The 16,692-nt window shown below is 38.3% G+C and overlaps 2 protein-coding genes across 3 annotated transcripts in view; both read left to right on the top strand.

Annotated features, from left to right (window-relative positions):
* cul3b (cullin 3b) overlaps positions 1–8,067 on the top strand; it is a 37,103-nt gene extending 29,036 nt beyond the window's left edge. The window contains exons 11-16 of the mRNA XM_048159855.1: positions 778–902; positions 1,043–1,139; positions 1,231–1,362; positions 4,160–4,346; positions 5,562–5,707; positions 7,060–8,067. Of these exons, the coding sequence (XP_048015812.1) occupies positions 778–902; positions 1,043–1,139; positions 1,231–1,362; positions 4,160–4,346; positions 5,562–5,707; positions 7,060–7,191 (819 nt within the window). The 3' untranslated portion in view covers positions 7,192–8,067. The remainder of the gene's footprint in view (positions 1–777; positions 903–1,042; positions 1,140–1,230; positions 1,363–4,159; positions 4,347–5,561; positions 5,708–7,059) is intronic.
* Positions 8,068–8,523: 456 nt separating this feature from the next.
* LOC125248168 (protein FAM124B) lies at positions 8,524–13,033 on the top strand. 2 transcript variants are annotated; one of them, XM_048159856.1, is made up of 4 exons: positions 8,524–9,520; positions 10,013–10,044; positions 10,155–10,948; positions 12,379–13,033. In XM_048159856.1, the coding sequence occupies exons 1-4, from the start codon at positions 9,447–9,449 to the stop codon at positions 12,940–12,942; spliced, it is 1,464 nt and encodes a 487-aa protein (XP_048015813.1). In that variant the 5' UTR covers positions 8,524–9,446; the 3' UTR covers positions 12,943–13,033. The 2 variants fall into 2 exon arrangements, with proteins under 2 accessions (XP_048015813.1, XP_048015814.1); XM_048159857.1 differs by having other exon boundaries at positions 8,524–9,615.
* Positions 13,034–16,692: the final 3,659 nt, after the last annotated feature.

Below are 16,692 nucleotides of genomic sequence, written 5' to 3'. Positions count from 1 at the left end.
TCTTTATACAAAGTTTGGATAAAAAAAAAAAACATGAAACCTAAAAAATTAATTGGTGCATGAAAAAAAAAACTATACGTGTCATTTCATTTCTTTTTATTTTTTTTTAAATAAATGAGTTTTGGTGTCCACTGCAGAGGACATAGCATAACATATGAATAAAATATCTTTCAAAAATGTTTTTTCCCCATTTGTTTCTCATGCACTAAACCAGGGATGTCCTAATCCTGCTCCTGGAGGGCCACTGTCCTGCAAAGTTTAGCTCTAACTCCAATTAAACACACCTGAACCAGCTAATCAAGGTCTTACAAGGCATACTAAAAACTTCCTGGCAGGTGTGTTGAGTGAAGTTGGAGCTAAACTCTGCAGGACAGTGGCCCTCCAGGACCGAGTTTAGACACCCCTGCTCTAAACAATGTAATGACATGAAAAAAAACACTTTTTTTCCCCTGGTTCTCATGAGGATGCACTGCATATTCTTTACAGTATAAATTAAATCTAATTAATCCTTATTTAAGTTATGGAAGTTATTCTGTCAAGAGTAATGAGTGATTATTTTCTTTGTCTTTTTTTGTTTGATTAACATTGAAAACACAGACAGCAGCAGGAATATTAGGCTGCTGTCACTTTAAGGCATAATGCACAGATCCAGTATACTGATACTGTACGCATGCATTTCATTTCGCAACTGTTTACGTTCACTTACTGCATAGTCAACCATTAGAATGTGTAGTCATTTGAATGGACAGTTTGAATTGTCTTGGTGTTTTTTCTTAGGTGTCTTTAGGTGGTGTTGACCTCACAGTGAGGGTTCTAACGACAGGATACTGGCCAACACAGTCCGCAACTCCCAAATGTAACATCCCCCCTTCACCAAGACATGCTTTCGAGGTCTTTAGAAGGTGTTTATTATTGTATTTTGCAATAGTTTATTTCCAGTTTGTAGTTTAGCTTTTAGAAAACTCATATGTGAAGACTCTCACTTTCAAGTCACTCGTGGGGTTTTGTGTGTGGACAGTGACTCTTGACTCTTTCCTTGCAGGTTTTATTTGGCCAAGCACAGTGGTAGGCAGCTCACATTGCAGCATCACATGGGTTCAGCAGACCTCAATGCTACCTTTTATGGGCCAATAAAAAAGGTTCATACACCACTAACAAACAATCACAGACTGTCAAAAGAATTTACAATATTACATTCTAACTCCCAGCCCCATTTGCATCTCTCTACAGGAGGATGGCTCAGATATGGTCGGTGGGGCTCAGGTTACAGGCTCTAATACTAGGAAACACATTCTGCAGGTTTCCACATTCCAGATGACAATCCTCATGCTTTTCAACAACCGAGAGAAATCCACATTTGAGGTACTGCACTCATGCCACATTTTGTAAATTGACACTTGAGACAGTATAACCTGCTTTTCGGAAGGCTTAATTTTCACAGTAAAAATTGCTTCGGGGACATTGGTTGAAATCAGAAGTTGGGGTTCGGGACTCAAGAATAAAGAATGCTTAATTGTTACCCATGCATGATTCACCACTCTAGGGTGCGTTTCACCAACAGCATCGCACATAAGAACGAGCCTATGACTGAATCTGGAAATAAAGCAAAATAACTGAGAAGCACATCTCAAAATAACTAGTTTAATATTAAATGCATCATTTCATTGATTCTATCATGTCATAAATGTAAAACATTTATCTCATAACATTTTTATGATAACATTTTTTAATAGAAAAGTTTGTTTCTGTTGCTGTCAGTATTGTTTTTGGAAGTTACATTAAAATGCAGTTAGCTCGAAAATATGAGGGCAGGTGATGTTTGAAAGAGCATGATCCATCTGTGTATGTTTAATGCATGGAGTGTGTGTTTCACAAGCTCTGTTTCCATGGGCACATTTTGATTTATCTAATTCTGGATATTTCCAGTCGATAGCTTAGCCTAAGATGTGTGATTAATAATAAGACCACACCAAGAGAACCCATTAATCAGTGATGCTGTGAGTCACTTCTTGTATTTCGTGCACACCACAAGCCCTCAACGCTTCGCCCTTGCCTACTCTGAGCTCGATTGCTATGTCTGAGGTAAACAACGTTGCCCTCATTACCCTACGGACAAAGAAATGTAAAAATAAAGAAATGTAGAAATGAATAAATGTGGAAATTAAATATGGAAATAAATAAATGTGGAAATAAATACAAATCAAAATGAATAAATGTATAAATAAATAAATAAAAGAAAAAATAAATAAATGTGGAAAAAAATAAATATAAACAAATAAGGAAAGAAATGTATAAATTATTTTTTGTTTTGTTTTTGCTTTTCTATGTATATTTATATATTTATTTATTTATTTTTGCTTTTTTACATTTCTATGTATATTTATGTATGTATTTATCTTTAATTTCGGCAGACTTGGCATTCCATAGTATTGCATCCTTCTCATGAGCATTTAATAATTTTTGACTTTTCAGTCAGAGTTAAATCTCTTTTTTGGTTCATTTTGCTTGTAAAAGAAAACCTGTCTAATAATTATGCACACCTGAATATAGGACATTTTTCATTTCCAGCCTTACTGAACAATTATATTTCACTTCTAAATTGTTAGATACAAAAATATTAGTTATTAAGATTGATGTGGTTTGAAATTGGTAAAATGTGCATGGAAAAAATGCTCAGAAAATTAACTTGCCTAATAATTCTGCATACGGTATATATATAATTAGTTATGGAAAAATATTGTGTTAAAATAATTTAATGGACTCACCCCAGACCTACGTAGGTCATCTTACATTTCATACAGTTGATTGGTGATGAATATGAAGCAGGGCAACAACTCAATGCGTGATTCACTCATTCACAATTAGCATATTCCCCGCCTATGAATTACAACTATGCAAATTACGTGTTCAGGAACACTGTGGAATCTTCTGGACTCCCTTCTTAGGTTTGGCTTCAGTATATTGCATAAATGCTAAAGAGACTAAATGGCCATATGCCTAACAATAAATATTCAATTAATGTGTGTCCACCAATGCGTTTTTAGCCAGCTGGAAAAATGCCTGGTGCTCTTCTGAAAAGAGCCAGCTGGTGGAGCTGGACAGTACTTTGGAGGCGCAGCGTTTTTCCAGCTTAGACACTCTGGTTGCTATCCCTGCATTCCAATGTCCATACTATCCATCCTAAATAGTATGTGAGATTAAAATAAGTGTGTCCCAAAGCATGGTATGTTGAAAAGAGTGTGCCAAAAGTCCCCGGATGGTCTACTATTTCCGGTAGATTTTCGAAGTGTGGATCCGTGCACACTATAAAAGCTAATATTGCCCACAACCCATTGCACGTTGGACGAGGATTCAGTTCAGAACTACAAACATGAGTAAAAAGTGTTAAAAAAAAACCTACAAAACATGGCGGATATGCGCGATTGACGCTGAGAGGTTTGAGTAACTAATAATCAGTTCAACCTGACAGAAAATATTTATTTAATGTTATCTGTGTTATTTTTCATCTGCAAATACCAATGTGGACTTTTATAAAGATCATGGTCAATGTAGCCTAAAAGTTAATGTGTAATAAATTCTGTTGAATCAAATATTAGAAATTTAGAAATTTCTTTCTAAAGCTAGTTTTTGTAATGTCCATTTGACGCTTGGGTGTCATTTCTTAGCCAAATTTGATGTGCTGTTAATTTGCGATTAATTTGATTAATTAATCGGCACATCATGTAATTATTTAGATTAAAAAAAATAATTGCTTGACAGCCCTTAATTTTTAAAATAATTTTAATTAATTTTAATTCTTTTGCATGCTCTCGCAAATGTTTTGCATTCTCCCAAGAAACTTTGCGTTCACTCTCCTTCTTCTTTAAGATCCAGATTAATCTTTTTAAATAACAGTCCAGAAATTGAAAAAAAAAAAATCATCCATAATACTTAGTGTAACCATCCTGTACCCTCAAGTCAAATCAAGTCACCTTTATTTGAATGAAATATGCAATATTTTTATTTCATCTTTATACAATACAGATAGCTTCAAAGCAGCTTTACAGCAATAAAGAGGAAAATAATGATTTAAAAAATGCCTGAAGTGAAGGCATCGCCATTCTTTTCCCATATTCCTATTCCTATTCCCATGTCCCTATTGTTTTTCCTCTTTTGACAGGAGATTCAGCAAGAGACCGATATCCCAGAGAGAGAGCTGGTGCGTGCACTGCAGTCTCTGGCCTGTGGAAAGCCCACACAGCGAGTCCTCACTAAAGAACCCAAGTCGAAAGAGATCGAGAGCGGCCACGTGTTCACTGTCAATGACCAGTTCACCTCTAGACTGCACAGAGTCAAGATTCAAACAGGTAACAATCATCTTGTTTTGATGCTTTCGAACTTAAGTCGATCAGCAAGATGATCAGCAATAATGAAAACACATAAAAATGCAATTTAGCATCATCTTTGAAATACTTGGCTTTTGCAAAAGTGGTGTAATAAAGCCATAAATGGGGGGGGGGCGAGATCTTGCGAGACTAATATGTTACGAGATTTCTCGTCGAGGCGAAAAGTAGTCTCGTGATGTTGCCATGACAGAGTGGTTAGGATGATTAGGAAAGAAAATACCACCACTTCGTTTACATTACGCCTCCACTGTTGTTTCAGTTGCCGCCGCTCCATATTTACGGAGTTATGGCCCTTTCACACAGGACGCGGTATGCGCTGCGCTCGCCGCTGGGTTCAGCGCAGCCCTTCAGATACAAAGCGATTTGCGCTGCGCTGGCCAGAGCACAGTAGGCGGAGTTTTCCAAACTTGTACCGGGAGTTCTATACGTAGTCATTTGATTGTTGTTTCACCTTTCGGTCAGCAGCAAAGTATATGTCCCGTGCTAAGAAGTGAGCAATAGCAATAGCCCTGCTTGTAAGAAGAAGAAAGAGAGCAGCTTGACAGTGTTTGTCAGTTTTGTCTCCATGACACAGCTTTTATCCCAATGTCTCTATACGACCAGCAAACTTGTATTGTATAGCTCTGGAAATTCCAACACAGTAAATAGCTGTTCATCCATTTTGCTTTCCGATTGTTTGGATGCCCCGTTGCTATTGGTCACGCGGGTAATTGTCACAGAGCGCAGCGGCAAAAGTTGAACTATTTTGAACTATTTTGAATGCGAGCACGCATTCAAACGTGATTTCAATACCCCGCATTTTGAAAGCGGCTCCCTGATGAATGCAAATATCTCTCAATATGAAAGCTATTTAAGGCTGGGCAGTGTAGTTGTAACCATCTCTAGCTCTGTATAAAAGAAAAAATTGGTCTTATTTGCACTTTGAATATTGAGAGAGTCCGATTATGGTTGCACTTATTGTAAAGTGTTACCATAAAAAAATGAATAACAGTTTTCTCTTAATCTTACTAAAGTCCCTGTAAAGTCATTTTAAAGTATGTGTTCTGAGTTTGTCATATTGCAGAAAAATGTGTTATTAACCACCCAGCCAAATTTGAATGATTAAAAAAATCTGCAAGTAAATGAAATAAGTTAACTTTTTCACTAATTTTCACTGTTTGTGTCGCATCCCTGCAGTTGCAGCCAAACAGGGAGAATCGGACCCTGAGAGGAAGGAGACGCGACAAAAAGTGGATGACGACAGGAAACATGAAATTGAGGCGGCTATTGTTCGGATCATGAAGTCCAGAAAGAAAATGCAGCACAATGTTCTAGTAGCAGAGGTGCGGAGACTACTTTTTTTTTTCTTTCTTTTTTTTTTGTGACAATAGTTTGAGCATTTAAAATATATATATATATATATACAGTACTGTGCAAAAGTCTTAGCCACGTCAGTATTTTCACCCCCCAAAAAAGGTATTAAGCCAGTTATTTATATCTTTTGCTGTAGTGTGTCAATAGGAAATATCCGTTCACTTTTCCAAACATTAATTTTGCCATTAATTGTAATAATCCAGTGAGATATTTGAATACACAAGGAGTCTGACAATGATCTGATCTCACCATCATCGAATCCGTCTGTGATTACACGAAGAAACAGATGAAACTGAGACAAACTAAATCCAGGAGAACTGTGGCCGTGTCTCTAAGATGCTTGAAGAAACCTGCCTGCAAAGATACAGTACTGTGAAGAGTTTTAGGCACTTGTGTAAAAATGCTGTAAAGTGAGGATGTTTTTAAAAAAAACTGTTATAAATAGATTTTATTTATCAATTAACTTATATTAACTAAATCAAAACAATATTTTGTGTGACCACCCTTTGCATTTAAAACAGCTCTTGTCCAGGTACACTTGGGCATCATTTTTCAGGTAGCTTTGGAGGCAGGTTTCTTAAAATCATTCGGAGACACGGCCACAGTTCTACTGGATTTGGTTTGTCTCAGTTTCATCTGTTTCTTCATGTAATCACAGACGGATTTGATGATGGTGAGCTCTGATCTCCATGTGGAGCACCGGCTGTTATCAGTCTTATTGTGTATTTCCTACTGACACACAAAAGATATAAATAACTGGCTTAAAACCTTTTTTGGGGGGTGAAAATACTGACGTGCCTAAGACTTTTGCACAGTACTATATATAATGATCTATTTAAAAGCATAAGTATAGTATCTAGTAAATATATAGAATATAGAATATAAAGGCATAATGAAGTATTAGAGTATTTGAAATCTAGAGTAGGACAAAACGGTTCTGATCAATGATTAATCAATCAGTTTTTTTTATTCAAATTTGACTTGGATAAAATTTTCTGAATTCCATTAATGCTTTCTGATGTAATAATATTTGAAATGGTAATTTTCTGTTGTTGTTCAAGCACGTTAAATTCACACATAAGAATATCTGCTAAAAAAGCTTTTATTTCATATGAAGGAACACTTTTGAGTGTCAGTGTGTACTATGCAACAGTGTTTTATATATACTTCATTCTGTCTTCTGGCTTCATTTGAGAATAACAGTGATTTGGTGGACATAAAATAAAATTATCAACATTTTCAATTTCACTGTATTCAAAAATGATTTTGTTTGTTTCTGGACGTTTGTTTATCAGTTTGTCTTTTATGTATTTACCTTTAGGTAACCCAGCAGCTGAGGGCACGATTCCTCCCAAGTCCCGTGGTCATTAAAAAGCGTATTGAAGGACTTATTGAGAGAGAATACTTGGCAAGAACACCAGAAGATCGCAAAGTGTACACATACGTAGCATGAAGGAGGAGCGTAATTAAATCTGGCATGAAAGAGCGAGTGAGAGTGAGCAAGCAAGCATTGTTTTTGGGACTTTGTAACACACCTCACATGGGATGTTATTTTATTTTATGTCCTTTTTTTGCCTTTGTTGTCATTCGTACTGGGAATAAACTGAGAAGAAAACCTTCGCTTTCTAATGAACTTGTTTTAAATTGTTCTTACGGATTTTTGTTCCCACAAGGCTTTCCACTGGATTCGATTCAAAGCTTTTACAGAAGGTCTTTGTCTCTATGAGAGAATTGTTGTTGTTTTTTTTTGTGTGTGTGTGTGTCCCTTAGAATCATACAACCAAATTAAGTTAATCACAGTTTCCCAACATTAGATATCATTAAGACCATTCATATCATTATGAAATCCCTTTTGATTTTTTTTCTTATATCTGTGTAAGCATGTTTGGTTTATGGCACCTGTCATCTGTGCTTTACCTGTAAGATTGTCAGATTTGTAGCTGGGCAGCAGAGACGTGCAGCGTTTGATTCAAAGTGTGATTTACTGAACACAGATGGATTAACACTTACACAGCATATAACAGGTGGTTTGGCTGTCTTTTTTCCCTTGCAGTTTTTTTTTTTTTCTCCTCATCATGTCTGACATGGCCAATTGTAAAAGATGACTTAAGAGCATTTTATTTTAAAGGGGTCCTTTGAATGCAGTTTAAACTGGGACGGGGGCGCAGTTTGTGTTTTCAGCATTATTATATTTCAATGTGTATAAATTGTAAAATAATTGTTATTGTACTCAATGCTGAAGTGAACTGTACAGGGCCTTGTTTTCATCAATAAATGTAGAAAAAGAAAGAAAAAAAAACAATAAAAGGAATGGCCGTTTTGAGTCGGACTGTTTGTCTTGATCTTGAGGATCCTGGAAGTTAGGACATGAAATTTCAAGCAGTGATAGCCGTGTGATTTCAACCTAACTTTCAACTCTTTAGACAACATTTTCTAGTTCTTGTTTAAAACTGCACCCAAAAATAGATTCTGTCATTAATCACTCACCCTCATGTCTTTCCAAACCTGTAAGACTTTCATTCATCTTCGGAACACGAATGAAGATCTTTTTGATGAAATATGAGAGATTTCTGTCCCTCCATAAACAGCTACGCAACTGATACTTTGATGCATATTTTCATGAATAAAAGCCTAAATTCAATCTGATCATCATTAAAGCGATTACGTCTGTTCAGAAAATTTGGACTAAACCACTCAATTCATATGGATCAGTTTTACAATCTCTTTATGAACATTTTGAAGTGTCAAAGTGTCAGTTGCGTAGCTGTCTATGGAGGGACAGAAATCTCTCAGATTTCATCAAAAAGATCTTCATTTGCATTCCAAAGAACGAAAGTCTTGCGGGTTTGGAAGGACATGAGGATGAGTAATAACAGAATTTCCATTTTTGGGTGAACTAACCCTTGCATATGAACATTGAATAACGTACATGGAGTACATCACATATGGTAACCAACAACCCTGACATGCAGAATCTCAAACGAGCTTGTTACAGGCGAGAACAAACCTCACTAGTTCTTGCAAGAACTAATGAAGTTCTCATACTTAAAAGCATTGATCAATGTTTATAAGTGAGTAAGAGCCTTAACTTAAATTTTTAGTCTCTTCAGAGGACTTGTTTACTCGTATGGATTTAATTTACATTGTCTTTATTAGCTTTGAAGCTTGAAAATTTTGGTTGCATGTACTTTCAAGAGAATAAAAGTCTTACAGATTTGGAATGGATATAGAGGCGTGACACAAAATATCGAAATTTTATTGCAGTAGATACAAAATATCAAACCAAGTGTCACCTGCAAATATACTTCAGACTGCATACTACTTCAGAAGATGCTTTTTTCAGGTCTCTGTATCAACTTTGCTGTTTGTCCCTGTCACACACGGGTCTGATGACAGCCATCTGCTTGGGTTCAGTCCCCTCGATTGTTATTGTGCAGAGAGGAGCCCTTCCCCCGACTCCTGCTCATTTTCGAACTGTGTTCTCGAAAGACACAATCTAGTAACGACTCAATCTAAAAGAGCTGTTACGTTGATCTTTTAGATTTTTAGTTAGAGTCACTCTGATCATCATCATAAATTATAAACGCTGAAGTGACGTCAGCGAGAACTCGACTCGTACGAACACAAACGGGTTTTATAACACTAGTAGCCAAGGCAAAGATCTTGAGCATGTTTAAAGCGGATTTTGCACTGAAGTGAACGCACATTATGCTCCGACAACCGCTTCACTTTACAAGCAGGACGGAGGATGAAACGGCGGACTCGGGCGCGGAGACTTCGGGGTGAGTTAGCGGAGAAAGCTAAAGATGAACTCACTTTTGTTTGCGTCTCTAAGGGGGAGAAACACAGTAACCGAGGGCGCCGAATGCTTTATGATGTAAGCAACAAACGGTACATTGTAACATTACAAACAACTTTTTGTCTTCAAATATGCGCCATTTAATGTGACCAAATAGAAAAACGTTGCATTTAAGCTACACAGTCTATTATTCGATATTATTCGTTTGAATGCAACCTACCAAGAATACCAAGAGTATTTGTTTCGACTGAATGAACATTTGAATTAAACTACTGTTTTTAACGTTGTTTGATTTCTCTTTAGGGGCACTGATTAAAATAACAATTTTAGAAAATGTTCAGGAACTTTAGGTCACAAAAGGGCTTTTGTTTCATGAGTTGGTAGGCCATGCTAAAGGATTAATACTGTTCATTTGAACAGTAGACTATTAAAATCCATTATAATAAGAGTGGTTTTTTTTTTTCCTTTTCTTTAGATCTGACTGCAGTAAAATGTCATGCAGCAGCAGTAAGTCCATTTTCCTTATTTCCTTCATCATATCGACAGCCAGGCCTGTGATTTTGCCATCTGTGATTTGATATTTTCCTCAACTCCCTGTCTGCTGCTTACTCGTGCAGTTGACCTCATGGCCAGCCCGGGTCAGGAGCTGCTTCTGGTCACCATGCACCTGCTTACCAACCCTGGTGACTCGCTCCTCCTCCAGCACACTCTTGACCGCCTGCTCAAGTGGGTCCGCCCTGGTCTCCGCCTATTCCATGTGTCCGAGCGGGCCTGTCCCCTTCATGACTACGCTAGAGCTAACCTGTGCCCGGTGGCTGGCCACCCCTCACACGCGGTGACCATATTCTTGCACGAGTCTTACGGAGAGGAGCGTATTCTCAGGGTGCTGGACTTTCTGCAGTGTCCACCCTGGCAGTACCACCATACGGAGAGCTGTGGCGGCAGAGAGGGCGGCGCTCATGTTAGCTCCACCGCCTCCCCATCCAGCGCCCTGCTGAGGCCCTACCTCCTCCCCAGCCGGGACTTCTACAGCCTGGGTGCGGGAATGCCAGTGTGGGGGGTGCGGCCAGTGCACTACGGAGGGGAAGTGGTGCGAGTGACTTTGCACAGCACCTATGATAACTTTGAGGACACTGTGCGTTTATATGAGACGGTGCTACAGAGGAGGGTGGAAGAGCAGAAAACAGGGTTCTGCTGGTTCACTCTGCTTACAGAACAAGGCTTCAACCTGCAGTTGGCCATCAAACAGCTCTCGCCAGGGGTCAGAGTAGAGCCGTGCTACTCTGCAGTTCTGCAGTTCAAGGTGGGTGAGATTGGACAGCTAGTGCCCTTGTTGCCCAACACCTGTTCACCCATCAGCGCTACCCGATGGCACACTGAAGACCTGGATGGCAACAAGATCCTCTTTCAGGTAGGTCACAGGAAATGTGGTCTGGTTTTTAAGGATCTCTTATATTGATAAACCATGATAGAAAACAACCATATAAACCAATGGGTTTCTTTAATTTATGATTGTTGTCTTTAAAGTGATAGTTTACCCAAAAATGAAAATTATCCCATGATTTACTCACCCTCAAATCATTCTAGATGTATATGACTTTCTTCTTTCAGACGAACACAATTGGAGTTATATTATAAAAAATAAAAAAATCCTGGCTCTTCCAAGCTTTGTAATGGTAGTGAATGGCGCTCCTGATTTTGAATTCCAAAAAAGTGCATCCATCCATCATAAAAGTAATCCATATGGCTCCAGGGGGTTAATAATGGCCTTCTGAAGCAAAGCGATGGGTTTTTGTAAGAAATATGTATGTAGTAATTCTGTCCGCTAGAGGTCGCTAGATGCCTATTCAAAACAAAGGCGTAGCTTGATGACGGCAAGTTTGAGAGTGGAATCTTGGGACATGTGGTCTCCACCTCAACCACTGCAGTAAACTAAATTGATTTTAGAATATATTAAATGCTCGATGGCTTGTGTGTTGACAAATGGCATGCAATTAATTTTAAAACGTATTGTATAATGGAGAAAAAAGACTAAACGTGTTGAGCCATATAACAATTAGTTTTCTGTCTATAAATATATCAAAACAGTTGTTCCCTTGTCTATTAAAACGTGTAATATATTAAAGCGTCTTTGGTGTTTCCATGGTTTCTACAAAATAAAACCGGAAACCGAGGGTAACGGGGGTATGACGCAATTGACAGGCGGCAACTCACACGTCCCGGAGCCTTGGTTAAAATTGCAATATTCTCACGATTTACAAATAGTTGGAAACATTTGGGATATTGTAAGTACTCAAGTGAACAAAATATATAACACTGGCCTAGTGGTTTTTGGATATTTTACTGCAAAAATATTACATATTGCACCTTTAAATCTTTATAAACTGAAATAACTAGCTTCTGGTAAATGGCTTACAGAGGCACTTTGGTTTGGTTTAGGCACTTAGTAGTGATGGGTAGGATTAGGGCAATGAGCTAGAGATTGCATTGTGTCAATGAATGTCCTCACAAATATAGATGTACAAGAATGTGTCTGTGTGTGTGCGTACTATTTATCACAAATTTTTATATAATTTCCCTAAATTTATCTTCTACAAATTAAGTTTATGAAAGCGGTAGCTTATCCCCAAACCATGGGAGTGCTGTTGTGACAATGAACCTATTATTTTTAAAGAAAATGTGTACGATTATAGATCTTTTTCACTTTTTGTGGTTAAAAAAATAATGTAGTATAGTTTTGGAATGAGGGTAGATTAAATAGTGCTAGTATTTTTTAAAATGTGAACTATTCCTTTAAAGTGCAATTTTTGTTGAACTGATAAAGCATGGCCTTCTCTGCAGGTTAAAGCCCCAGCACAACCCCAGGGGTTCCTTACATCTGCGTTTCCTCTGAGCTGTCCCAGAATGCTGCTGAGGAACGGTGCAACTGCCAGGCCCCCTTCGACCTCTCCCTGCAGGAAGCCATCGCATTTGAAGGAGCACCCTGTGGGACGCTCACGTGTGGAGCCGCCACCGGACCGCTGTCCTCGCGGGTTGAGGTTAGCGTCGTGTGGTAGGGAGAGTATGGGTTCAGATGGCACCTGCAGCACTCCTCCGGGAAGCTCCTGCTACTCCTCCCAGCGCAGCAGCCCGGCATGCCTGTCTGTTAACTGGTATGAACCAGCGATAACCTCTGAAACCTCCATATCATGCCTTCTGCTGGAAGAGGAGGAGCCCGAGACAAATGTGGACACGGGTTGTGCTGTAAAGCCACAGCCCACTTTAGGAGTGTCTGCCCTGGTGACTCTGTCTAGGGACCTGAAACATGGACTGGCTGAGCTGCAGTTGACCTCTGAAGCAGAGACACAGGCTTCACAGTGTCATAGTCAGCATCAACATGCACAAGTAGATGAGTTCTTCATTTGACTGTTCCCATTGACTTTTTTTTTAAAGCAGCACATATTTACATGAATGCATTTGGCAGATGCTTTTATCCACAGCGACTTAAAGAGATAGTTCACCCAAAAATAAAAATTTGATGTTTATCTGCTTACCCCCAGGTATCCAAGATGTAGGTGACTTTGTTTCTTCAGTAGAACACAAATGATGATTTGTAACTCCAACTGTTGCAGTCTGTCAGTCGTATAATGCATGTCAATGGGAATTCCATCTATAAGAGTCAAAAAAACATGCACAGACAAATCCGAATTAAACCCTGCAGCTCGTCACAACACATTGATGTTCTAAGACACGAAACGATTGCTTTGTGCAAGAAACCGAACAGTATTTACATAATTTTTTTTACCTCTAATACACCACTATGTCCAACTGCCTTGCGCATCCGGTTGGTAAGGTCTGAATGCACTCTGAAGCCGGAAGTGATCACTCGCACTCATTGAAGTATACACGCGAGAGATCACTTCCGTCATCAGAGCGAGTTTTCAGACCTCACACACCGGATGCGCAAGGCAGTTGGACATAGTGGTGTTTTAGAGGTAAAAAACTATATAAATATTGTTCGGTTTCTCACACAAACCAATCGTTTCGTGTCTTAGGACATCAATGTGTCAACACGAGCCACAGGGTTTAATTTGGATTTGTCTGTGCATGTTTTTTTGACTCTTATAATGCATGTCAATGGGAATTCAATCTATAAGACTGACAGACTGCAACGGTTGGAGTTAAAAATCATCTTTTGTGTTCTACTGAAGAAACAAAGTCACCTACATCTTGGATGCCCTGGGGGTAAGCAGATAAACATCAAATTTTCATTTTTAGGTGAACTATCCCTTTAAGACCCTGATATACTCATGGTGGGGTTCTTTTTCAATCTTCAATTTAGGGTAAAAAGTTTGTGAACATCCCGAGCCACCAACACTGCTGAGAGCAGCATTTAGATGAATATGTAAATATGTGCTGCGCACTTTCCTCTCAATAGCACAATAAGAGTGAATAGTAACTGAGATTTTGAAGCCCAAAAAAAGCAAATCCATCATAAAAGTAATCCATACAGCTCCAGGGGCTTAATAAAAGCTTTCTGAAGTGAAGCAATGGGTTTTTGTAAGAAAAATATCGATTTTATAACTTAATAGACTACAATCACTAGCTTCCGGTAGCGTTCATCCATGCGTTCATGAGTCGAATTCAGGCGTATGACATAGGATGTAGGAGAGGCATAAGCTTAGGTGAGAGTAGAAGCCTCTCACGGTTCAAACAAATAGGGCTGGGCAACAAACTCAAGCTCCTCCAACATTTCTCTTTAAAACGTATTGTTTTAGACTGGTGTTTTGTTTTGCTCCATCCTCTGACTCGACGCATGATGTATTGAAGACATGGAAGCGCAGAGTTCTCTGGAATTGGCTCGCGTACAGACGCCAGTGATTCTAGTTCATGATGTTATAAATATGGATATTTTTCTTACAAAAACGCATTACTTCACTTCAGAAGGCCTTTATTACCCCCCTCGAACCATATGGTGCCACACTTTTATGATGGATGGATGTGCTTTTTTGGGCTTCAAAATATCGGTTACTATTCACTCCCATTGTAAAGCTTGGAAGAGCCAGAATATTTTGTAATGTAACGCCGACTGTGTTTGGCTGAAAGAAGAAACTCATATATACCTAGGATGGCTTGAGGGCGAGTAAATTATGGGATAATTTTCATTTTTGGGTGAACTAACCCTTTAGAAAGCATCTGATCATAGCAATGTGGACATTGTTTGCACAAGCTCTGCAATTCAGCACTCAAGTAAGGTAACGTAACGTTTATTAATACAGCACTTTATACAATAGATTGCTTAAAAGCAAGCAGCTTTACAGTATTAAACATGAAAAAACTGTCAGTGTGTCTTTCAATTAGAATTACAACTTCATTTACTACTGTAAAGCGGTGTGTTCATGTTTTTACTCGTGTCTGAACTTGACAAACTGAACAGAATAAATGAACTGGAGAAGATTTACGTCAAAGAAGGCAGAGCCTCAGAGCCACATACCTGTTACGTATCGCCATGGACCAATGCTAGTACAAAGGTGTTTATGGAAAAGTTTGCTCCAGCTGATGGTAAAGTTCACTTTGGCAAATTGTGATGAACTCCTAAAACGAACCCCAACCCCCAAACCCCAAAGTTCATTGGGGCTTTTACAGTGCATTCACAGATATATATTGCATCAGTTCATGCATTCGCTTTCATACATGGTCAACAACTCACATGGTTGATTACGTAATATGATCAATTTATATAATTTCTCAATTGCATTTTATCTTTTGCACAGGCTATAAAATGGGGTTAAAAAGTCCATGTTTTCCATTTTAATATAATTTTTCAATACAAATTCTGTGATCCACGTAACTATTTCAGTGAGATGAACTGTTGAACAAAAAGTTACCATTGAAAATTCCAGAACTTTCTAGCTTTAATGATGGCATGCACTCAATGGACTCCACAAGAAAAACGTTAGCACGAATCCACGTTATACAAATCCATTTTGTGAATAGTATTTAAGTGGCATTGGAATTGTTGATGATGCGATGTTTGTATTGGTTTAATCACAGCACACATTGAAACCTTTGATGTTCTGTGCAAACAGGCAGGCTGTGTTCAGAAAGGAAAACTAGTACTAGGAATACTACTGGAGTACTGCTTAGTGAATAGTTTTTAGGGTTTTTTTAATAATAGCATTTGAAACAGGTTTTGTTGTTGTCAAATGATCTCATGCGGTCTGCTCTGGTTGAATACGACACATCCTGTCAAATGTCATAGATCATCCTGGAATCCTGCTGTTCGATGCATATGGAAAGTTTGTATACTGCATACCTGCAGAAATAGTAAAGGTAGTATTCTGAACACACGTTCCCATACAGTGTAGTGCATGAGCCAAATATGATTAACATGTTAAAGTTGTAAACAAGCATGTAGCTAGTAAACCCTAATTAGGAGGTTTTATGTTATTCTGTATACAAAGCACTGTATGTCTCAGAACTGTCAACTAAATTATTACCACTAAAAATGAAAACTCAGCAGAATTTTTACAAAATGTATTTGTAATGTGTAGTTCTTTGTATTTCATTACAATTATTACTTGTAAAATAATGTCATGTACGTTGGTAATAAACTAATTTAATAATTATGTATGCGGGATGTTAAAATAAACTACAGAAGTGTTGTTCTCTTTGATGAAATCACAAATTCTTTTATGCTTCTTTTCCTTGGCTGTTTCCATGTAAAATGTTCTTCTTTCTTTATGCTTTCAAATTTTCTAAATGTGTACCACAAGTGACTACTGTATATTTCGACTTTCCATCTGTTTTATGATGCAATATGTTACCCAAATCTGGTCTCTAAGCCTGGAGTTGGCTGCTTCTCAACTGGAAAAAGCTGCATTCTAGTATCTCGGCTGCCATGGCATGAAGTGCCATTGAAGGCTGCCTCAATTTGGAGGATCCTTGGAATATTTTCCATATTTTCATGCCTGACTGTGGAGGAAACCTTTAAGACGTAGCCATGCGAACATACTAGACAGTCTCAGTCTAGCGTTCAGTGTTGAAGAGTCTAGATGTTTCAGAAGGCCTGGTCTATGAAGGACACCGACTCACTAGGATGCATCACAATGTCATCTTTAATCTTCGGGCACTCAACATAAAACCGATGACTATACCAAGACTGGATTTATTTGA

Source organism: Megalobrama amblycephala, linkage group LG16 (genome assembly GCF_018812025.1).
Source record: "Megalobrama amblycephala isolate DHTTF-2021 linkage group LG16, ASM1881202v1, whole genome shotgun sequence".
Taxonomy (NCBI): domain Eukaryota; kingdom Metazoa; phylum Chordata; class Actinopteri; order Cypriniformes; family Xenocyprididae; genus Megalobrama; species Megalobrama amblycephala.
The sequence above is the reverse complement of the archived record's forward strand: the minus strand, read 5'-3'. Positions and strand labels throughout refer to the sequence as shown.